Source organism: Pterocles gutturalis, unplaced genomic scaffold (genome assembly GCF_000699245.1).
Source record: "Pterocles gutturalis isolate BGI_N339 unplaced genomic scaffold, ASM69924v1 scaffold12646, whole genome shotgun sequence".
Taxonomy (NCBI): domain Eukaryota; kingdom Metazoa; phylum Chordata; class Aves; order Pterocliformes; family Pteroclidae; genus Pterocles; species Pterocles gutturalis.
In genome coordinates, this window is record NW_010097995.1 from 7,647 (window position 1) to 32,431 (window position 24,785).

Here is a 24,785-nt window from a genome sequence, read left to right on the forward strand (position 1 = left end):
ATGCCTATAGACTACTGCGTGGAAAGTTCCAAAGAGAAAGAAAAGTCTGTGAACTTGCAACAGCCCTGGAAAAATGGGAGCAACGAAACTTTAAAAAGCACAGCTTTGAACACACTCCATGTGTCTGCACAGCTTTCAAGTGAACTAGCACTTAAGACCTTGTGTAACAGAATGGACTCTGGGGACACAACTATAGGGCAAAAAGCTACCTCAAGGTCTGGAGAAACTGCTAAAGTACCAAGTAGATGGAGGCAAGAACATTCAGCTGTTATTAAGATGAGCGCTTTTGGCAATCAAGAAGTACAGAGGCAACCACAAATAGATCACGAGCAAATTGGAAACACAGCATCAGCACAACTTTTTAGTTCTGGGAAACTGGTATCATCGGATGAAACTGCACAGCAAGTCACGGAGAAGCAATATCCACAGCATCGTCCAAGTCCTTACTCATGTCAACATTCACTTTCTTTCCCACAGCATTCGTTGCCACAAGGCTTCTTGCACAACATAAAGCCACATCAGAGCTTGGAAGGCCCTCCGTGGCAGTTTCCTAGCCACTTGCAATCAGTTGCCTCAGAGGACTTGTTTCCTTTTCATATGCATAGCCATAGCGGAGGTTTCTCCAGGAAGAAGATTTCAAGTTTGAACCCTGCATATAGCCAATATTCACAGAAATCTTTAGAACAATCAGATGATGCTCACAAAAAGGAGCATAAACCCAAAAAGCCTGGCAAGTACATTTGTCCTTACTGTAATCGGGCTTGTGCCAAACCGAGTGTACTTAAAAAGCATATTAGGTCTCATACTGGAGAGCGACCGTACCCTTGTGTTCCTTGTGGTTTCTCCTTCAAGACCAAGAGCAACCTTTACAAGCACAGGAAGTCACATGCCCATGCAATTAAAGCAGGATTGGTACCTTTCACAGAGTCAGCAGTCTCTAAATTGGACCTAGATGCCAGTTACATTGATGTGGAAGCTGAAATACCTTCAGATGGCGAGCAGAGCACAGACACTGATGAGGAGACCTCACTCCTAGTGGAAGGGTCTGACAAACTGAGCCCCGTCCCACAGCTACCCTTGGACATTGCTAGCAGGAGCAGTTTTCACTCCTCCATGGAAGAGTCATTGGTGGGGCCAATGAAAGTGCCCATTTTGATTATCCCTAAAAGTGGTATTCAGTTACCCAGTGAGAGTTCACCATATATTGGCTCTGATATGCTGCAAAACCCATCCTTAAGTACTAGGTCTGATGACTCTCATACAGTTAAACAGCGACTTGCACTAAGACTGTCAGAGAAAAAAGGGCAAGATTCTGAGCAGTCGTTAAACCTCCTGAGCCCACACAGTAAAGGAAGCACTGACTCTGGTTATTTTTCCCGCTCAGAAAGCGCTGAGCAGCAAATTAGCCCACCAAATACTAATGCAAAGTCTTACGAAGAGATCATCTTTGGGAAGTTCTATAGGATTAATCAAAGGACAGCACTAACAGTAGCCACAACGAATCAGGAACACAGTTTAATGGGTAGAAAGGGCAAAGCAGAGCCATTACCTCTTTTAAATAACAGATTAGATATCAAGATGCTTGAGGAACATATTTCTCAGCTGACTCCAGATAAAGAAGAACTCATTGACTCCAGTAATTTGAGCACTGTTAAATCTACACAAGTTTATACAGGCAGCAGTACAGAATCTAGACAGTCCCAGACCACCACATCATCCATCAAAAGTGAGTCCAGCCTGTATCAAGTCAGTCAACAGGGTGACATGCCCACTCTTCTAGAGCCCCCAGTAGATTCCTCTCCTCTTATTAGAAGTAACTCCATGCCAACCTCTTCTGCAAACAGCCTAAATATTCCCCCGTCTCTGAGAGGAAGCCATTCATTTGATGAGAAGATGACTGGTTCAGATGATGTATTTTACCCTGGGACGGTGGGAATATCCCACCAAAGGATGTTGAGAAGACAGGCTGCCTTTGAACTGCCCTCTGTGCAGGAGGGACACACAGATTCAGACTATCATGGAAGACCAGGGAAAAATATCATTATTGCTTCCAGCAGACCAGGTGACAAAGGACCATCCTTAAAAGAGAAGAAAGGAGACAAGACCTTTTATGACTACGATGTCAGTGGAAAGCACTACAAAAAGTGGGAAGAATTTGAAGGTCAGAAACAGAACTCCTTAGGTGGGATGAACAAGGGGGGAGAGTACTTTGTTGATCCACTTGGACCATCTCAGGTGGTGCCATCCATGCTCGGAACAACTTTTGAAAACAGAAAGCGGAGGAAAGAGGAGAGCGTTGGAGATGAGGAGGACAGTCCCATGCTTTGCAGCAGTATGGCTGGCACCACTGGGGGAATTCAGCCTTTGGACTTTGATCCCAAATCCCAAATTCAGGAAGTGCCAAGGAGCGGATTTGCCCTTCAAGGCCTGGACAATGCTGCCCATTGCCATGCAGAGCGTTTTGAAATCTGCAGGCCTTACTTGCAGTCTGGAAGCCCAGCAGCTTCTCTGGAAGACTCATCCTTAACTGCAGAGCAAGAAAAGACTGCAGAATCACTGGCTAGAAAGCCCCCTGGAAATGTCATCTCTGTCATTCAACACACAAATTCGTTGAGCAGGCCAAACTCATTTGAAAGGTCTGAATCTACAGAACATATTGCATCTCAGAAGGAAAAGATCTATTCACCATCTGAAACATGCGAGAGCGAGGTTTGTGAATCCCCAATGAGCCCAGACCGAGCTCCACAAATGGAAAATGCTGACACCAGTAAGCCATCTCCATCCCAGCAGCCTCAGCCATATCATATGCAGCCCAGGTTGGTTCGCCAGCACAACATACAGGTACCTGAAATTCGTGTCACAGAGGAGCCAGATAAGCCTGAGAAAGATAAAGAAGTACAGAGTAAAGAGCAGGAGAGACCCACTGAAGAATTCCAGTGGCCCCAGAGAAGTGAAACCCTTTCTCAACTTCCAGCTGAAAAGCTACCACCGAAAAAGAAGCGTTTACGACTGGCTGATATGGAGCACTCCTCTGGAGAATCCAGCTTTGAGTCCACAGGTACAAGCCTTTCTCGCAGCCCTAGCCAAGAAAGTAATTTGTCCCACAGTTCGAGTTTTTCAATGTCCTTTGAAAGAGAAGAGAGTATGAAGTTCATCACGCCTCCCAAACAAGATGAGTTTGGAAAACAGTCTGAGTTTTTAACAGTTCCAGCTGGTGCTTACTCACTTTCCGTCCCTGGGCATCACCATCAGAGGGAAATGAGACGCTGCTCATCTGAACAGATGCCCTGTCCTCATGCTACTGAAATACCAGAGATCCGAAGTAAATCCTTTGATTATGGGAATCTATCTCATGCCTCTTCAGCTGGGACACCTACTACGGCACTGTCTCCATCCCGAGAAAGGAAGAAATGCTTCTTGGTTCGCCAGGCTTCCTTCAGTGGTTTTCCAGAGATTCCACAGACTGATCAGAGCACAGAACAAAGTATAAAGCAGGAGCAGATGGAACATGCACAGGCTGGTCTTCGCTCCTCCCAGCTTGCCTGGCATCACTCACCTTCCTCTGTACTTCAGCCCATTCAGGTAGATGACTCTGGAAAACACGCTATTGGCTCTTGTGCTCAGCTTAGTAATAGCTCGTCCCACCTTGCCCAGCAACAAGCTCTTGCAGACAGCCCAGAAATGTTAAGGACTCCCTTGGTCCAACAAGCACCTTATATTCCTAGCAAACATCCATCAGAGCAGCAGCAGGTATTTGCACATCAGGAAAAAGTCACATTTCCCCCTATTCGTAGCACCTTGTTTCAGTTCCCATATCCAGCTGTCTGCATGGTTCACTTACCACCATCTCAGCAGCCTGTCTTCTGGCAGTCATGCACAGAACCTCTACACTTCCAGCATCATTTTGTACAACAGCTGCAGAAATCTTATGTCAAACAGCCTTTCCAAACAGATGTTCCTCCAGGTTATCACCTGGAGCAGGCGCCAGAGCTTATTGGAAAGAAACCAGCTGATTATGTGCATGCTAAAGAGCAAGCATACCAGCATTACTCAGGAACATCTGGACAGTATTCAAAAAATACTCTTGCTAAGTACCAGTCAGACCATAGCACTAAACCAACAGATACCTCCTCTGAGCAGCATCTTCAGACAGATTTTGACTCCCCAAGTGATGGATCTGTACAGTCTTTGCCAGGAACAGTTGTTCCCGTCAGGATTCAAACCCATGTGCCATCTTACGGTAGTGTCATGTACACAAGCATTTCCCAGATCCTTGGACAGAGCAACAGTCCTGCAATTGTGATTTGTAAAGTTGATGAAACTGTTTCTCAAAGGACATTGGCAACTAGTGCAACCATGCAAGGAATTGGATTTAACATAGCTCAGATGTTGGGTCAGCATGGAGAGCTAGAAAAGTATCCTTTGTGGAAAGTGCCACAGACACTACCCCTTGGACTGGAGCCACCAATTCCCCTGTGTTTGCCTTCGACTTCTGACATGGCTTCTACCTTGGGAGGAAGCAAACGAATGCTTTCACCTGCCAGCAGCTTGGAGCTCTTCATGGAGACCAAGCAGCAGAAACGAGTCAAAGAAGAAAAAATGTATGGGCAGATAGTTGAGGAGCTCAGTGCAGTTGAATTAACTAACTCAGATATCAAGAAAGATCTTCCAAAAATGCAGAAGCCTCAACTAGTAAGGCAGAGCTGTGCTACTGAGCCAAAAGAAAGTCTGCCATCCATGTCATCCTCTTCACCACTGTCATCCTCATCATCTCAAGATCTTCCACCTGTCAGCATGCCAGCAGCTGATGCTTTCCCACTGAGCAGGGAGAAACTTTCCAGTTTTGATTCCACATCACCAGGGCAGAAGTCCAGTGGCCCTTCTGAAGGAAGAGAGTCGCCAGAAGAACTGGATGTGGATGAAACAGCCTCAGATATGAGCATGAGTCCACAGAGGTCTTCATTGCCACCAGGAGAAATTCAGCTGGAAGACCACCTGAAACATCAAAAATTGCCTCTTGGGATGTTAGTCCAGATGTCATCCACTACCAGTGGGAAAGTCACAGGCTCAACCATTCTCCTGACAGATGTAGCAGATTTTCAGCAGATCCTTCAGTTCCCAAGTCTACGCACTACTACAACTGTGAGCTGGTGTTTTTTAAACTATACGAAACCCAATTACGTTCAGCAACCAACCCTTAAGTCTTCTGTTTATGCTTCATGGTGTGTAAGTTCGTGTAACCCAAACCCATCTGGGCTAAGTACAAAGACCACTTTAGCACTTTTAAGGTCCAAGCAAAAAAACACCACGGAAATCTACACTCTGGCTGCTATGCATAGACCCGGAGCTGGTAAACTGACATCATCAAGTGCATGGAAGCAGTTTGCTCAGGTAAATAAAAGGTTTTAATAAAATTAAATTAGTATATCTTTACTTGAGAAAACATCAGTAAGCTATGAAATGTAAATTAATAATTTAAAAAAACTGTTCCCCACTGAGAAATCAGACATTGACATCTTCCCATGACAGCTTTTGAGCCTCAATTTACCTTTCTGCAAGCTCTGCTTCTTCTGCTGTCTTTGTCTCCATTTTCAAAATCAAATGTAAAAAGCGAGCCTTTTAAATGCCTCCCTTCCTGTGGGCCAGAGCCTAATACATTCTTTGTCCTTTGTTTTTGCCATGTCCTGATTCAAACAGTATCAGTCACAAACTTCCATACATGTTTGTAAGTAAAGATTAAGTTAAAATTACGTAAGGATCTTCAGATCCACTGAATGTCTTTTACATACTGACTCTTCCTTGTAGACTAAGCATTAGATAATGGTTCCAGGGAAAATTCTGTAATGGCAATAAATTACTTTCTAAGGCTTTTCCATCTCTATTTTCCATGACTTTTTTTTCTGAGGAAAGATACGTTACAGTCTTTTCTGTCAAGACTCTTGTAAAAAATTGTCCATGCTGTCCTCTCTCTTATTCTCCATCAAATTAAATGGGACAAATTAATTCATCCTGTAGAGTTGCACAAAAATGAGAGTTTGGCTTTGACCTGGAATGTTAAAAAGTACTTGAAATGAAGTGTGCATTTATTGTGTGCTCCAGCAGTAACATCCTTCCTTGACTTTGTTCTACAGATGAAACACGAGCCATTCTTCTTGTTTGGCAGCAAGCTTGAAAAGAAAGTAGTGGGGAATATTATAAAAGAAAGAGTAAAAGGAGACATTCATGGAGATAAAGACATTACATCCAAACAAACTGAGCCGATACGAATTAAAATCTTTGAAGGAGGGTAAGAAAATGCAACTGGAAATTTCAAGCTTGGCCTGTCATTTTAAAGAGATTTGAAAATGAATATGAACAAATGAGGATGTGAACAGGCTCCTGTATTCCTGCCATGTCTTGTAGCTCCCAAGCCGCGTCTTTCTTGTGTATATGTCAGTCTTAAAACAAACTACAGGGTACCTGTATACTTACTCTTGGCTCTACTTTTCTGTTAGGATAGTTACATTTTCTATCTGTGTGAGCACATTCACTCTAAATTGTTACTTTCATTCCTGAGGTCATAAAGAAATGGATAAATGGTTAACATGTTGATATGTTCTATACAATTTATTTGTATTTAATGGCTTCCGTGAGGATATCTTTCCATTTTTAGACTCTGTGTATCTCCACTCCCTTGAATGCATTATCTAGGCACACTTATTCTTGTAATTTTTTATTATTTACTGAAGTTGGATTTTGGAGATAAAATATAAGATGACAATGAAATATATGGTGTCTAAGCCTAATCCATAGATCTGTCACGTGTGGTTGATAAAATAATGTTTAGTTTTACCATGGCCATCTACCACTCAAGTGATAACAGAAACAAATAACGAAGAGAAGGAAAAAGGAGACCTGAAAGCCCATTAGCATTGTTTTGAGGCTTATGAAACTTGTTATAAAAAGCAAGTGAAATGGACACTTCTTTCCCTCTGCAGTACACTCCAAAATGGAAGATACTGTTTTGTTTCTTTTACAGAATTCTTATAAGATGCAATTAATTTGCCATTTATATTGAACAGTCAGGTGGCTGAACGAGATGTGTTTTTCAGTCTCACTAAACTCAAAAGGTCTCACAGCACTGCTTTACTGGGGTAACTAAATAGGTTAGGATAGAGATGTGAGAAATTCGTACATCCATTTCCTTCTCCCGTCAGTTTGTACACTTTAAAATCTCAGTTTTACTTCATTAACATTATGTGTTTTGTCTCCACTTGGATAGTCTCCATTAAATGAACAGTGGCATTTAATGGATAGTCTCCATTAAATGAACAGTGGCATTTCTCTGTAATCTGCAACACTGAAGGAGTATAGCCTACATCTTGCCTTGAAGACTGAAAATGTTATTTTGGAGATTGTTATAGGTATGCTGGCCCAGACACCCTGATCCTGGCTGTTCTCTGCAGTTGTACATTGTCCTAGTACCAAAGCCAGTAGGCTGGCTGCACAAGAGAGACCCAAATTCAGGGGTGAGCCTAAGTTTACAAGAAATTTAAAGATCTGTTCCTTCAACTCACACCCACTTTGAAGTATAAAATTTGCCTGCTTCCCACCATGTATCATTTCTGTATTTGGTTCACCCTGCTGAAGATAGCCTGCACTGATGTAAGCTGTGTGATGAGAGGTCAGAAGTATAAAAGTGTGTTAAGAAAAGCAACTTAAAGGAGGATTCAGATCAGTGTAAGCTGCAACAGATCACTCTATAAAACACCTCCACCATCTAACACCTTCTTTAAGCAACTTTGTATGTTACTTAGACCATCTTAAGTTTCCCTGTACTCCAATAAAGTCTATGGAACTATTTGTGTAAAGGCATATAATTCACATATCACCTAGAAATTTCTCCTAGTAATACTTGGCTATGTTTAGGTATCCTTTGAGTACAACAAAAAGTAAGAAACCTTGATTTGCACATGAATTTCTGGAGGTGGGGGGACAAATAATCTGTGCAATAGACTGGGACTTTCCCAATAGGAGCATATAACCTGAAAAGCTACAGTGAATGAGATGACATGGTGTTAATGGCTCCACCCTTTCCTTTTACATCGTAATTTTATCATACGTTTTATAGGAATTATTTTTGGAAGGGTAGATTCATTCTTTTCATTAGCTTGGCTAATTTTTAAAATGGATATAATATTATTTACATATTATAACCATGTCTTTCATTGTTTTCTGTCCTGACTATTGAATTTGTCCTCCTCTTCAGGTTTTTGTTTGTGACTTCTGAAAGCTAGTTTTTAACATGGGTGGGTTTCTGTGCTTGCTTGCTCTGGGCTGTTTGTAGAGCTGTTCTGTTCTTCTCTGTTCTGTTCCACTCTCATCAAGCTCATCTTAGTATGATCTCAGCACATGCAAGTGGTGCACTGAACTATGCAGCAAGTGTCTGTTGTCTTTGTTTCACATTTTCTTCCCTGGACAGATAAGCATGCATGGTGATTTTTTTTTCAGCAGAATATTTTCTTTTTGGTTTTTGTTTGTCTTGGGGAGTGGATTTGCTTGGTTGCTTCTGTTCTGTAAGTGTGAAGAAGGCAATTCAGAATCCATAGCTGAAAAAGATCTGCAGTTGCCAGTTTGGGGTTTGTGGGAAAGCCTGGTCACCGGGCAGTGAAGGACAGATGCGCAGCTGCCTCTGCCAGGGGAGCAGAGCGCTTGTGTGGCAGGGGGACAAAAAGCAAATAGATGGGGCTGGGGATGAGTGAGAACCTGAAAGGATGGACTTGAGCCGAAAAGCAGATGTCACAGCACATCACCACCTCACTGCACCAAAGCCTGTCAAGAGCAGTTTGTAAGCATCACAGCAGAGGGGGTTTTGAGGGAAGAAGCTAACAACCGTATTATTACCTCTGGCGGGTGGCTTGATTCGAATGAAATTATCTGAATCACAAAATCTGCTTTCCATCATCTGTGACTGCAAAACCCTGCTGTGATATGAAACAGTGCTCCTCAAAGAAAGCAGCAATTTGAAGTTCAGTACTTGCTGCAGGACAGTTAGTTACTAATGACGTGAAGTGAAAAGAAAGGAGGGACAGGGCAAACATGCCCACTTGCATGATGTCTGGCTTAATGACTGTATCAGCTGACAGAAAGAGTTCACAGTTTGCTTGTTTGCTTGTTTGCTCTTTTAGATCTATCAGTAATAGTCTCTAATTGAAAATCCCCAATGAAACAACATTTTGGATAGAAATTGCAGTACTCTAAAGCTTGTTAATGCTTTTTAACTCTAGAGTCCCATTCAAATCAAGCTCAGAGCAGCAGTGACCATAATCCTTGTATGAAGGTTGTGTAGTGGGCAGGGGGAAATTACTGAAAGCTTTGAGAGAGATGGGAGTTAATAGTAAGCTCTAATATCCCCGGGGCCTAGAAAGATAATCACCATAGACTCAGTCTTCTGGTGTTCCAGGTTTTGGACCAGGCCTTCTTTAACTGTCAAATCTGTGTGTGTCATTTCTCTTACAGTTGTTATTATGGTGAAGCATACTTAGAGAGTCAAGGTCAGTTATGGCCAAGAACCATCCATATCAATGATGAAGAGGCAGATCTTGTCTAATTGTATTTATGCCCAATGGTATCTGACAGGTGACAGAAGCCAGTGGAATGAGGTCAGGCAGAGGAATAGGAACAGAGGATGGAGCGACAGAAAAGCACAGGTTGTAACACAGAATTTATATTACTATTGTCAATCAGATGCGATATGGTAGACTCCATCCCAGCAAAATCAGACTGTAAGGAGAGATGAAAAGATGATAAAATGGCAGTCCTTCAAACAGTAATGGACATTTTTGCTGTCTGTAGGAGAAAACCTGGAGGTTGTTGATGAAGCAGTGGATAGAGAGATGACTAGGAGTTGTTGGCATCTGTGTATGAAGGAGAATCTGGGAAATGGGGTAGACAAAAAAGCAGAATCCCAGAAATGTTATACAAAAAAAAACCTGCTAGAGAGACGTCTAAATATTAAATCTCATTACCAACAATATTTTGTGGGCTGCGTATCCGCAGAATGACTGAAAGTACTTTGTGCTGCTTAGGGAGAAGGCAATGGAGGACAGAGGGCAGAAAAAATATTTTTTCTCAGTTCTCATATTTTCTGGATTTTACTTTGGGTGAATGAGGATGAAATTCTCCCTCTAGGGAATGCTTAGCACTCTTCAAACTTCAGAACAGCCTGAGCAGATCCCTTGGGCCCTTTTAGATTTCAGTATTAACAATTTATAATGATGGTAAAGGCTATGTGCAGCTTTACACAGATTTGCGTATCTTATTTATTGTCTAACTACACACTATGTAATCAGCAAAAATAGCATGGAATGCCTCTGCCTGTGCTAAGAAAAAGTCCTTTAACAGTTTTCTGCTAAGTATGAGAGTTGGAAGCTTCCCATTATGTTTCTAAAGCAGCACATACCTGAGTGAACTCAACTTGGTGTCCCTTAGGGAGGAATACATCTTTGGGAACTTGAAGCATCTGTGGGGTAAAGGTGTACATCGTTGCTAGTCATCTGCATTCCCTTTATGCTTAATGGGGAGAAATGGGCTTTTCCAGGATGTAATTCATCTGATCTCAAGGGATAAATACACTAAAATATTTAAATGTACCATACATTGCTGTTTCCAGTGGTGGTAGATGCCTACATTGTGCAAGACTACAGTTAGCTGAAATAAATCCAACCTGCAGACTCATATTTGGAGCTGTGCTGTGTCTAGCTAATCAGTTTCCTGACCAGGTGCTTATACTGTGTTCATACTGCAACCCTTTCATCTCATATTGTTAAAACACATTGAGATCAGTGCATTTCCTGAAAGGCAAATACTTTGTGAGCTCCAGCCTGAAAATTCAGTAGTTCCTATGGACTTCTGTGTGTTTGCTGTTGTGATGAGATATATACAGGATCAGGATCAGATACACAGAGGTGATGATTGTGCATATGTGTGACCTATAGTCTGTATGATTTAAATGTTTGCTCTCTTCCAAACAGGTATAAATCAAATGAAGATTATGTCTATGTCAGAGGTCGTGGCCGAGGAAAGTACATTTGTGAAGAATGTGGAATTCGCTGCAAAAAGCCAAGCATGCTCAAAAAACATATCCGCACTCATACTGATGTCCGGCCTTACATATGCAAGTTGTGCAATTTTGCCTTCAAAACTAAAGGTACTTATCCCCTTCTGCCCACTTCCCAACCAAATATTGAGCTGTTTTGCCATCTGGGATCCAAGCACCTTTTGCAGTCAAGGCGAGAAATTTCTTCATAATAAAATTATTGAGTTTATGTATACAGGACTTCATGAAAGAGGTTTTTCTCTTCTCTTTAATTGATCCAGGGATTTTGTGAGACTCCGAGACTCCTTGAATAGCTTCATTAAGAGCTATAGGCTCTTGTCTAGTCCATCTGTCTGCAGAGAAAATGTAGTAGTATAAGAACCACCCTTACAAATAATACTTTCTGCCAAAATTGTTACATGGTGCAAATTCTAATTGCAGCAACACTTAAATGCTACCGGGAGAGTACACTTGTTATGACATAATGTAGAAGCAGAGCATCAGCTGCTGAGGAAAACATGCCTTCACGGGCTTTACAGTGGGTCAGTTTCAAGTTTATAAATAACGTATGTCTCCCAGATGGGCCACTCCATCCACTGTGGCATTAATTATGAATAGAGATCTGGTAGCTTGTGTTCACATGTATTTATCAACACAGAAAAAAGCTTCCATTTGTCACCCTGAGGCCACAGAAAATTATATTCTTTGTAATTCAGATTTGCATTGCAACTATCTCCTTAAAAGAAAAAAAATCATTTTCTTTGGAAGCGTTCTTCATAGCACAGCCCAAATGAGTCTTACATTCTCAGTTTCTTAGCTTCCCTTTGGCAGACAAGGGAAATGGATTCTGGGCCAAGTGCGGGCAACTTACTTGAAGGGGGATAGAGGAAGCTGAAGGAAATTTCTCCCAAGATCCCTGTGCAGCTTCATGACTGTTTGGAGGATTGAGAATTGTAATAGTTTCCATGACTCCAACACTTCTTCCTCTGACAAAGATGGGAATAGCTGATGGATGGCGGTAGACCCATCAAGCTAATTTAAGATGAGAACTTTCATCGGGGAGACAAAGACAAGGAGCTGCTTGTTTGTGGTCCCAATAGACCATCTGGTGAGCTGCTCTCGAATCATTGTTTACATTTGACGTTGCTGGAGGAATGGGTCTTGAGGAGGGACTTGAAGGAAAATTGTGGTTTTGCAGCTATGTTCAGAGAGGACATTCCAGGCAGAAGAGATGACATGGAAAGAAATGTGGAATTGCTTGCTGAGGCTGGTAATTCTGGCAGAGAAGAAGAAACAGGGAGGAGGTGGTATGCTATTGCACAAGAAGGGCATGGATAGGAAGAGACTAAGTTGACCTTCAAAGTACAAGAAGTGTTTAAGTGGTGTATTGCTGCTTATGAGCAGTTGTCAGCCTCATAACTATTGTTGCAATTTTTCTGGGAAGAGTAGGGGATAGAACTTCAGAGGTACTTAGGTTTTCAGTGTACACCCTGGGTGTTTAGTCATCCAGAGGCATCAGTGGCCAAGTTACACTTTTCATGCAGTGCACAGGCACAATAAGAAACTCTTATTGAGAAGGGAATCATTTGAACTATCTGGGACTGAAAGTCAGAGGAGAGAAGCCTGGCTTATGAGGTTCTAAGCACACCTCCACTATCCAACAGAGTGGTGCAGTGTTCCTGCCACCAGGTTGCATGTGCCCTACTGGTTGGGGACCCAAAAGCAGCATAGGTACATTCACAGAGTGCTTTCGTGTCTTGGTGGTGGGTTGGGTTTGCTTGTGCCATGCTTTCACCATTGGGTGCTGCAAATGTGACTGAAGTGGCTAATGGATTAGAGTGATACTCTTGTTTTTCCAGCTTGTGCTTTGTGCTTAAGATTCTTTGCCATGAAATGTCTCTTAGGGCCAGTCTCAACCCAGTTTTCTTATCTGTGAAAAAACAGACCAAGACAGGCACTCCAGAAAGTCAGTAGTCTAGTGTTAGATTGCTCCCTCAGGGGAATGGGAGATCTGATTTCAAATCCCTGCTGTGTCTGGTTCAGATCTGTACTCCAAAGCAGGGAGCTGAATCTGGATTTCCCACATCCCAGGTGGATGCTGTAAGTACAGCTCCTCTCAGTTCAGTGGTTGCAGCTAGATGGTAAACTTGCATAGAGAAGTCTCCCATAAATGTCTTTTTTGTGGGGCACTTTTGCTTCAAATGCTTCGAATACACTGAACATATGGAGCCTATATGTGAAGTAGATGGGAGAGCCCTTAGCTGGAAAGTACCACTGTGAAACAAGGAATGTGAGCCCTGAACGGCTGGTGTGCATTGGACTTCCTTCCATGTCCGGGCAGTCTGTACCTGTCACAAACACTGAGCCCAGGGATAGATAACATGCAAAAGCAAGTTTTTTTAGCTTGCTAGGGTGCCTAACTGTCGTGTGGAAGGTTGGAGGGATGCCTATATACCTCTCAGGCCTTGAGTTGAAGTTTATTTGAATTTTTTTTTTAATATAAAAACCCTCTCTCATTAAAACAGGCTCTGAGGGCAATGGGCTGGATGAGTCAGCCCTGTCTGTTGTGGGTCTTTTCAAACTTAAAACCCCCATCTGCAGGATAATGGAGTTAAGATACACCAAAACCGGACTTGGGGAGTGATCTTTGCTGTTGTCCATTAATTATATTAATCTCTAATCCACAGGAAATCTGACAAAACATATGAAGTCTAAAGCACACATGAAAAAATGCCTGGAGCTTGGAGTATCAATGACATCCGTAGATGATGCTGAAACTGAAGAAGCAGGTATGTCAGAATGATTTAATTTAGTTGGAATGGCCTCTGGAATATGCAAATGACTCATCGCACTTTAGCCCAGAGGCTGGCATGGGAAAAAATATTAAGAGTATTTGTGGCATTTTTTAATTAAGAGGTATCTTTTAAATAGAGAGTAGCTAGAAAAAATAAGTCCAATCCATTTGTCTGAGTTGCTTTTTTTATTAAGATACATGAGGAGGAGCTAGAAATAAAAGATATGACCTGTTGTCATCTGTCTCATATGAAGTTCCCAATTTTCTTAATTTAGATGTGAGACATGGCAACATTTAGCAAAGTTGCAAGGTGGGGTAGGGTGAATTTGCTTTTTATACTTCCTTTCAAGTATAGAGTTTTAAGATATTATTATGAAAAAATTATGGTTTGATACCATGAAGAATGGCTTTATGCAGCCATCCCAGATGAAGAGCATCCAGTGAAGGCAATAGGTGTGCTAGCTGGGGAATGAATGTGGTGAAAGGTGTAAGAGATGGGGTGCATGCTCACCATTTTGCCGTATCTGTTTCAGAAAACATGGAGGACATGCTGCAGGAGGCAGGGAAGAGCAGCAGCCTGGCTGGCCTGTCAGCAGAGCACCAGTTTTCTGATGCAGAGGAGTCAGATGGCGAGGATGGCGATGACAATGATGATGATGATGAAGATGAGGATGATTTTGATGATACTCAGGGAGACTCAACACCAAAAACCAGATCAAGAAGCACCAGCCCGCAGCCCCCTCGGTTCTCCTCCCTGTCGGTGAACTCAGCTGGGGCGTCACAGGTGGCTTCCCCTGAGGGCTCCCTTTCTGTGGGACACTCCTCCCTTATCAGTTACTTGGTCACTTTACCTAGCATTCAAGTTACTCAGCTTATAACATCAAGCGACTCCTGTGAAGACTCACAGATGACAGAATATCAGAGGTTTTTCCAGAGCAAGAGTATCGATTCGGAGCCTGATAAAGACAGGTTGGACATACCTAGCTGCATGGATGAGGATTATGTGCTTTCTTTGGACCCCAGTTCGTCTCCGAGGGACCTCTCACCTTCCAGTCGACAGTCGTCACCCAGCTATGATTCTTCACCCTATAGAGATAACTCACCAAAGAGGTATTTAATGCCAAAAGGGGATTTGTCACCCAGAAGGCATCTGTCACCCCGAAGAGATATTTCACCCATGAGGCACCTTTCTCCACGGAAGGAGGCTGTGCTGAGGAGGGAGTTATCACCAAGACGGGATGTGTCACCAAGACGTCACCTGTCGCCAAGGAGACCAATGTCACCAGGGAAAGATGTGTCTGTTCGAAGAGATTTGTCTCCTAGGCGAGAGAGGAGATATATGACCTCCGTTAGAGCAGCATCTCCCCGAAGGGGCTTATACCACAATCCAGCGTTGTCCATGGGTCAATATTTACAGTCTGAATCTATTCCAGTGGGGCACTCAGTAAGTATGAAAGAATATTTTCACTCCTGTTGTCAAAAACAGTGTTCTTACCTAATCCGTGTGTAGTATTTTTAAAAACTTTGCAGCTTTGTAGAAGAAGAAAGCATAAGCTTTCAGCCTTGGCGGGAAGTCCTGGAACAAATGCAAGAAATTTGGAATAAATGGGAACCAAGTTGGGATGTTGATTCAGTCAGATGCAATGGACTCAGCCTAAGGGTCAAGTCTTACGTGGTACAAGCCTGAGTAGCTCCATTAACTTAAATGAAATTAGGCTGGCTTACATTAGCTGCCCTTGTCTTTATTATATTTATTCAATATATGTATTGTATTATATTATATTATTTTAAAACAGCCCAGGAAGCTTATATAGCGTGTAGGGCTTGTTTCTGCACTGTAAAACCTTTTACCTCCCAGACTGTCAGATGGGATCCAGCCCAGATCAGGGCATAAGGCCCTGATGCTGCAGTACAGTGCCCATCACCGAAGTATTGTTTAAAGGGATAAAAACGTTAAAATAAATGGAACCTCTCAGAAAAGCAGGCTGCCCATTGAGATCAGGATCTGTGGCTGGAGTTTAGGGGATATTATTGTGTGACAGGAGCAGGCAGCTGTCTGCCCCACAGAAAGCTCCATCATGACTGGCTGTTTTTGTCAGGGACGTAACTGTCTGTGTGGAAATGGAAATATGCAAAACTTGCACAGCTGCTGTCTGTGCTGTTCCCTTTCGGTAAATCAGCTTTCAGAAACTGCCAGCTTGGCACTTTTGACAAGCCCTAGTATTCAGAAAGCACTCTCTCCACAAATAAATTTGGTCTTTAGAGTTAAGGAATGGCCTCACTATGCATACATTCATTTATTTATTAATTTTGTATGCTTCCCTTGCCACGTTCGCTGTTGCTGCTGCCTTCTCAGCCCCTATGTGTGGGTTCAACCCAGGCAAGCTGTACAGGCTCGCACTGATTCAGGGCTTGTGCATCCCTGCCCTCCTCCCCGCAGGGCTCTCCTCCTCACTTCCCCATTGCCAGTCCTCTCGGCTCTTTGTGTAGTTCTTTGTGGTGCTTCTCTGTATAGGAGAAGAACTGAACCCTCTGCTCATAAAATCAGCATTTCCAGAGCTCTGGGTGAATTTCTCTGTGGAGCCATGCTGACGTGTTACCTGCACCTCGGATTGGAGCGAGGGATGCAGCTGGGCAAAGGTGGCTGGATCAGGGATGGACCAGACAGTGCCAAGATGCTGCCACCTTAGCAAATCCAAAAGTGGCTTCCCAGCTTTTCAGGGGGATAAGGGAAAAAGATGCAATGTGAGTGGCCATGTGTATAGGAGAGAGCAACGCAGGTGCTACACCCCATGACTTGGTAAGTTGTTGGGGAGAGCAGCAGAGAGGGGTGGCTGACTGAGGGGTCCATGAGGAAGGGCATGTTGAAACCATGCTGCGCTCTTATGGGGGTGATCACCGGGTAGCTGAGAGAGTATGCAAATCCAGCTAGCAGTTCTACCAACAACGTAAGGAAGCACAAAAAGAGGATAAATAACCACCAGTTTAACAGTCATGATATCCTAGTATCAAATAGAAGGGATTATATGAGACACTACAGCTGACATTGTGCAGGGAGCCTAAGTCCTTCCTGTCCCGCATAAGACACCTCCACTGGCATCCTCTAGTAGAGATTTTGGATGTGTGATGATGCTGACATTGTGTAGGGAGCCTAAGTCCTTCCTGTCCCACATAAGACACCTCCACTGGCATCCTGTAGTAGAGATTTTGGATGTGTGATGATGCTGGCAAAAGGGTATGTGACAGTCACCCTTGGCCATCTGACAGTTCTTGCCGTAATGCTTGCCTTGTGTGTTATGCACACCTTCCGGCATGGCGTTTAGCACATTGTAAGGACTCTTTTTAGGGAGCCTAAGTCCTTCCTGTCCCACATAAGACACCTCCACTGGCATCCTGTAGTAGAGATTTTGGATGTGTGATGATGCTGGCAAAAGGGTATGTGACAGTCACCCTTGGCCATCTGACAGTTCTTGCCGTAATGCTTGCCTTGTGTGTTATGCACACCTTCCGGCATGGCGTTTAGCACATTGTAAGGACTCTTTTAGCACCCTTAGCTCCTTCTTTTGGAAAGTCCACCATGCCAGATGGGCTTTTAACACTTACCTTATTTTTGAGGTAGGATCAGGCATGCAGCAGTGAAAAACCCAATGTAAAAGATCATTTGTCCTACCGAAAGCATCAGTAACTCAGTGGCATGTTGAGTGTTTTGAGAAGTCCAGACTTCAGTACAGTCACTGGAACCTGAATATAGGCATCCCTGGAAGTGGAGCCCAGGCAAATTTAAATGAGGAAATGACAAGTGAGGATGATTGCCCATCTCAACAAACAACTGCAAGGAAGGAAAGAAGGATTCCTTACCTCTTGATGCCTTTCTGGAAGACGTACCTTAGCCAAACAGTAGTTGAGTTTAGGTGAAACACAAGTTATTATACTCAGTGTGTGGGAAGACAGATAGCACCTGAGCTTGCTATAAATGAAAGCTGTCAGAGAAGAAAAAGGAAAAAAGGCTGTTTTTCACTTTCAAAGAAGTGAAATCCAGCAAATCAGAACATGATGAGCAACTGCATCAGTGATGCAGATGCCTGCTTACAATCCTGCTTCCTCTTTCAGACCTCCTTTGGGTTCCCAGTCCTTGCAAGAATAAGAGTGGGTTTGTGCTTCTGGTGCCTCCACTTCCCAGAAGAGGCCAGTTTTCTTTCTTCTGCACTGAAATTGATGTATTTGCTCTAGTCTCTTTGGCCAGTGCTGGTCCAGTTCCCCTTCATGTTGCTTTCCCTTGAATGTTCGTGCACTTTGGTGGTCTCATGCAAAGAGCTTGTAAAGTGGTCTGGCATTGAAAGCACCACACAGAAAGCAAGTGCAATTATTTCTTTAGGAAGTGGAAAAGAGCATGGGGAAAGTAACTATTTGTGTAGATTGTACAAAAATACAGAAAAATATACTTTTTTTTCTTTGGCAATTACTAACAGGATACACTCTTGCAACAGGATAGTCTCTCCAAAGTACCCTAATAAGGCTCTGGTTCATGCTGATGCACATTTGGCTTTGGCAAGTTAAACATCAGTCTTTAAATTTAAAGGCAGATCCACATTGCTCTTTAAATACCTTCAGGATTGTCTGTTCTGTCCTTTCTGAGGAGTCTCATGCCGTTACTGAAGAAAGGGCTTTGATTCTTCTCCCCAGTCACTTTATGCCAGTCCTGAGAGAAAGAGGAGAGAAGGGAAGGCTGCTTTTGTGTGCCTTGAGTGCATCTCTGTTAGCATTTTGGTTTGGATCAGGCATATGTCTCTGTTGTCACATTCACTGTGCTTTGACTCACTTTGCAGAGCAGTCTTGGAGTAAGTGACATGAATTATTTTCAGATGAAATTAAATAAGAAAATGTGCCCTAGGCATGTAGCAGGTGCACTTAAACTGTGAGTGGACATTCAAGTGAGTGAGAAAAGATCACATAGGGTTAGTCCGAAGCAACCTTCCCCTCCAACCCTGTAACACTTATATTGTGACCATGGGATCCAGCACCAACAGTTTCACTCTGTTCCTGCTTGTCCCTCTTCCTAGTGCACCTTGCTACTTCCTAGTGGGGACCAGAGCTTTTGCCTTTTGCCTCTTCTTCCAGTCCCAGGGCTAGACACAATGAGACTGTGAATATATCTTGCTGTGGGTGGTACAAACTTGACCCTAGTAACTGTTTTGACTTCTATGAGGTAGTAGATTTTGCTTGTGTTGCTGTTCTGCTGCACCTCTCATTCATTGTTAAGTCTGAAGCCTGTCTCGATGTATTCAGAAGGGCTGAAGGGAGTTAGGCACCTCTATATCCACTTGAAAGTCGATAGGACTTAAGGTCCTTTGATCATCCCAGACATATGAATATGAAATCCTTTCCCAACCACTCAGTACTTTATCATCTTGAGTGAAATGCATTCCTGTACAGAGAGACAGCAAAAAACTTCTAAAGTTCAGGTAGACTGTAAATAGGTCCACAGGTGTATGTGGGCTGCTATAGTGCATTCTCAGTAGGACTGCAAATCAAGCTGATCCCAAACCTGAAGTCCACACCGATTTATAGTCACTTTATTAAGCATCATGTCTTTTAGAAAGCACATTGGTGATATGCTCTTTCACAATAGAGTTCAACAACTTTTTTTTTAACATTTTAACCTCTTTGTCAGCAACATGGACAGTGGGATTGAGTGCACCCTCAGCAAGTTTGCTGATGACACCAAGCTGTGTGCTGTGGTGGACACACTGGAGGGAAGGGATGCCATCCAGAGGGACCTTGACAGGCTTGAGAGGTGGGCCCATGCCAACCTCATGAAGTTCAACAAAGCCAAATGCAAGGTCCTGCACGTGGGTTGGGGCAATCCCAAGCACAAACACAGGCTGGGCGGAGAATGGCTTGAGAGCAGCTCTGAGAAGGATTTGAGGGTGTCGGTAGATGAAAAACTGAACATGGGCCGGCAGTGTGCGATCACGGCCCAGAAGGCCGACCGGATCCTGGGCTGCATCAAGAGGAGTGTGGCCAGCAGGTCGCGGGAGGTGATTCTGTCTCTTGTGAGGCCCCACCTGGAGTACTGCATCCAGGTCTGGGCCCCCCAGTGCTAGAAAGATGTTGAGCTGTTGGAGCAAGTCCAGAGGAGGGCCATGAAGATGATCAGAGGGCTGGAGCACCTCCCCTTATGAGGACAGGCTGAGAGAGTTGGGGTTGTTCAGCCTGAGAAGAGAAGGTTCTGGGGAGACCTTATAGCAGCCTACCAGTACCTGAAGGGGGCTACAGGAGAGATGGGGAGAGACTTTTTAAAAGGGCATGCAGTGACAGGATGAGGGGTAATGGATTTGAATTGGAAGAGGGCAGATTTAGATTGGATATTAGGAAGAAATTTTTCACTCTGAGGGTGGTGAGGCACTGGAACAGGTTGCCCAGAGAAGCTGTGGATGCCCCATCCCTGGAGGTGTTCAAGGCCAGGCTGGATGAGGCTTTGAGCAACCTGGACTAGGGGAGGGTGTCCCTGCCCATGGCAGGGGAGTTGGAACTTGATGATCTCTAAGGTCCTTTCCAACCCAAACTATTCTGTGATTCTATGATTTTCTGTTTTTTAACTTCAAAAAATCCTCAAGTACATTACAGTATAGTAATCAAAGAGATTGTTTTCCACCTGCCATTTTTGCAAGCTGTGGTCTGAGGCCGCTTGGAGGATGTCTGTGAAGGGTGCTTGGCTTTGAAATGTGAACTTACTCTTAATCCCCCACAGCCTGTTTCTGGTGATGTACCAGATGCAGGTTAAATCCTGTCACCATCCCTGGGCATTCTGGGGGACCTGTGAATCTGGATATGGCATTGCTTAAGGGTGTGATGTGGCAGTCTAGGTGAATGACTAGGTCAGAGAGTTTAGTGAAAAGCTCCTACAGAATATTGTTGCTCGGGAAATTATGTGTCAGCTGGAGTTGGAGGGAAATATGCTAAACTGCAACAAATGAGAATTAATAGGAAACGAGCTGTATTCCCATCACCTGCCAATGAGAGATCATCTTCACGTGCTGGCAGCAACCCATTCTGACTGCAGTGCAAAAAGATACCATGACTTTCTGCACTGTGCTCAGCGATGGGATCTAATACCCTGTCAACAGAATAAAGTATTTGGATTTTCAGGATGTTTGTTAAAAGAAGACAGCTCTTCTAATATTCAGTCTTTCCCAGTGAATGAGTATATGCATATCTGCTTGTAGGCATGAAAATGCTAGATAGTGGTAAAGGAACAAAAGCAGGGTGAGAGGTATGAAGTTAGTAATGCCTGTAACCATTTATGTTGGCCGTTTCCAAACTTAGCTGACAGAACTAGAGAAAGATAATCTGATATGTGCTCAGCCAGGCTTGGAAGGCATCCAGTGGACATGCACACACTGTCACTGTCTATGTAAAAATTATGCATATGAGACATATATTGGATGATACTGCTGATCTTGAAGCGTGTAGCAGTTTCTGTCGTGTTAGCCATCTCTGTCCGACAAGGACGGACTGTTACTCTATTCCCTTTTGAAACTGTGGCAGGGTACAAAACTGAATCCAGTGTCTTTCTCAATTAGAGATTTCTATGTGACTAGGTTTGTTCTTCCATGAGTTTTACTCCTTTTTTTTTTTTTTTTTGGTTCCTTTTGCTACACTTCCCTTAGCCCAAGTTCACATCAGATGCAATAGTGATAAATGTCATGGCTTAGGAAACAGCCAAGAGAACAGTATGACTGAGAAATGGCTTGACAGACCAAAGATGGAAAAAAAAAGGGGGCAAGCAGCTGTGCAGAGGTGAGGTTGGTGATAGGAAGGACTGACAGGGTAGGTGAACTATGTCTTGTGGCTTGGCAACTGCAGTTTATTCTGTAAATTTTTCCCCATTCGGCAGTACAGCATGCTGTCATTGTGCTTTCTTATGACAGTTTCTCTTTTATGAGACTGAAGTGTCTCGCTTTCTGAATAGGAAAATTCCCAACATAGATTAGTCTCTGAATAATACCATCTCTTAAGTTTGAGTCTGATGATTGTGGGTCACCCTTTCTGTCTCGACATTGATTTATATCGAACAGGACAAAGCATCTGAGCACAGTGAGACTGAGCCCCTGGGCGGCATGGAAACTGAATCTTTAATTCCCCCCTAAACCAGTTCCCTGGGATGGAATCAAGAACTTGCTTTATGCCTTGAGAGCTAGGATTTCCCAGGAGTGAAGTGGTGCCACTTTAGCGCATTGGCATTTAACAGTGCAGTCCTCAGGCTGCCACACCAAGACTATGGTAGCAGTACAGCTCTGGGGCAATTGATAGGTGCTTGGTCAGTTTGCAGAGCAGAGATGAGCATTTTCATTCATTTAATTTCCTATGTAAGTCCCTGAGAGTTGTGTGGCCAAATCCCACACACAATTATGAAAATGTCATCCTGCACTTCTGTCATCGTTATTCTTCTGGTCAGCAATAAATGATACTTAATCATGAAATGAAAAACAAATTTTACAAGTTAAGAATGAAAAAAAAGAGAAACCCAAAAGCCCAGGGCATGTTTAATACTGAGTGGTGATGGAGCTATTCATTCTTCCAAGGCAGGAACTAATGGGAAGGCACTGAAAATGTCAATATTGAGAGATTGGTTTTTATTAGCCATTACAAAACCCCTCATTCTTCTCAACCCCCTTATGAGTGGGCAAATCTCCCTGTGACAGATTCATCACTTTCACTCAAAGCCTGTGCTTTTGTTATTATTTATTGTTCACAGTACGGATAGGCCAGAGTGGTGCTCCTTTGTCTTAATAACTATAGAAGTTTTGGTCTTCACTGCACAGAGACTTCCATGGAAATACTTATCCCCTTTCATCAATGATTGGGTAAAGCTCATGGGGAGCAAGTGCCTCCTCTGGGGCTCCAGCGCAGGATCTCTCAGAAGGCAGAAAACACGTATATACAGATTTTTCTGGTACTGCCAAGCAGTGGTGGTGAGCAGGGACTGTTTGGATGTGTATTTCTCTGCAACAGTCTCGATACCCAGTGTGGACTGCCAATACCAGCACAGTTTGCCAGAAGAGAGGGTAAGATGGATCTCCTGGCCAAATTTCTCCTGGGAAATGAAACTCTATCTACCCCAGATCCTCTCCAAAATTTCAGTCGAATATAATACTCTTCACTTCCTGACCAAAATTGCTGCACTGTGTTGCTGAACACTCATAGCTAGCTGCTGCCTTTCACCTCAGAGGCGTGAGCCCTGTAGGGCTGAGCTAAGCAAAACCTCCTCTGTTGTTTGGATAAGCAATTAGTGGAGTTTTCCAAATGCTTTGGGATCCATCTGGATGAAAGGTACTGCATGAACGGGAGGTTGTGTTAGACAGGAAAGCCGATAGGTGGTTTGGCAGCCAGACAAGAATTTTGCTAGTAGCAGCACTGACATTTCTTTTGTTTTTTTCTGGTTACAGAGACGGGGGTTGTCTCAGGGGCCTTACTTCAATGTGTATGGAGAAAAAGGAGGTATGGAGCACCGTGGGTCTAGCCCGTTCCCTGCAGGTCCGAGTGACTATGTCTTCAGTCATCTTCCACTACACTCCCAGCAACAGATCCGAGCACCCATCCCCATGATGCCTATCGGGGGTATCCAGATGGTCCATTCAGTACCCGTGGCCCTTTCAGGTTTACATTCTCCGTCCGCTCTGGCCCTGCAGAGAGAGGGCTCTGAGGAGAAGCAAAGAGGAACAGTGGAAATCCTTACAAAAGAATCGTATAGTATTTCTAAGCACCACGAGAAGCGTACCTCTCCGCACAGCTTGCACCCCACCGCTCCCTCCAGCGCGCCCTCCTCTCCGTTGCTGTTGCTGGCGCAGAGCATGTCGGAGGACAGTGTCCTAGCTACCGAGAGGGAGCAGGAGGAAAACATCCAGACTTGTACAAAAGCCATAGCCTCTCTGCGAATCGCCACAGAAGAAGCCGTTCTGCATGGGGCGGAGCAGCTGCAGAGGCCTTCTGAGCCTCCCCAGAAACCCTCAGAAAGTGCACATTTTAGCATTAAACACTTTAGTGGATCTGAGCCAGGCCAGACCTGTGTCTCAGCCACCCATCCTGACTTGCACGGTGGTGAACAGGACAGTTTTGGTACATCACAGACTGCGTTAGCCCATCTCACCTTTTACAGCAAGAGCTTTGTGGACGGCCGGCAGTTGGGCTTTCACAGCAGGAGCGACCCCCCATCAAGCACACAGGAAAGAAAAGATCCGTCATCTGAGAAGAGCAAGCCACATTGATCTGAAGTGCATGGAGACTTTCACCCATACATTTACCCCACTTTTCTTTTTCTTTCTAGAGATAGAAGAAGTATTCAACTTTATAGCATGCCTGTTCTAAGTTACAGTAGTTTGCTATTATATATACTTTTGTTATATCAAAAGAATTAGATAAAATAACAAGTCATCATGAGCCTGACCAAAACTAAATTTGAAATTCTTATTGGGTCTGGTACTTTTAAATTGTACAGATGTTTGTGCCTTTTCTTTACTTTGCTTATATTCTTATAAGCATTTTTTTAGCAGTAATTTGTACATATTTTAGAATTTGTGTATCTGCTTTGTAATAAATGTAATTTCTTTCCTTTTTGGACACTTGGATCTAAATGATGTAAAGCAAAACAGCATCAATATATGTGAGGTTGCACTAAAACATATTTTTATATGATTAAAACTGAACAGCTTTTATGTACAGCTCTGATTCTGTAATACTAATATTTATTTACTTTGTTTCATAAATTGTAAATTTTTTTCTTAATGTTGTGGATTGCTTTTCTATGTGAAGCATGGGATTTACTGTTGCGTAATTAGAACAAAATGTGTATTGTAAAACAAGATATTTAAACTAGAGTATCTTATCTTATTCTGCACTTATGCATTAGTTAAA

The 24,785-nt window shown here is 43.3% G+C and overlaps 1 protein-coding gene across 2 annotated transcripts; it reads left to right on the forward strand.

Moving 5' to 3' along the window:
- On the forward strand, positions 1-24,785 carry HIVEP2 (human immunodeficiency virus type I enhancer binding protein 2). 2 transcript variants are annotated; one of them, XM_010087423.1, is made up of 7 exons: positions 76-5,391; positions 6,132-6,286; positions 11,013-11,188; positions 13,765-13,866; positions 14,405-15,315; positions 20,780-20,785; positions 23,321-24,785. In XM_010087423.1, exons 1-7 carry the CDS (start codon positions 172-174, stop codon positions 24,137-24,139), a joined length of 7,389 nt encoding a protein of 2,462 aa, XP_010085725.1. In that variant the 5' UTR covers positions 76-171; the 3' UTR covers positions 24,140-24,785. The 2 variants fall into 2 exon arrangements, with proteins under 2 accessions (XP_010085717.1, XP_010085725.1); XM_010087415.1 differs by lacking the exon at positions 20,780-20,785 and having other exon boundaries at positions 1-5,391.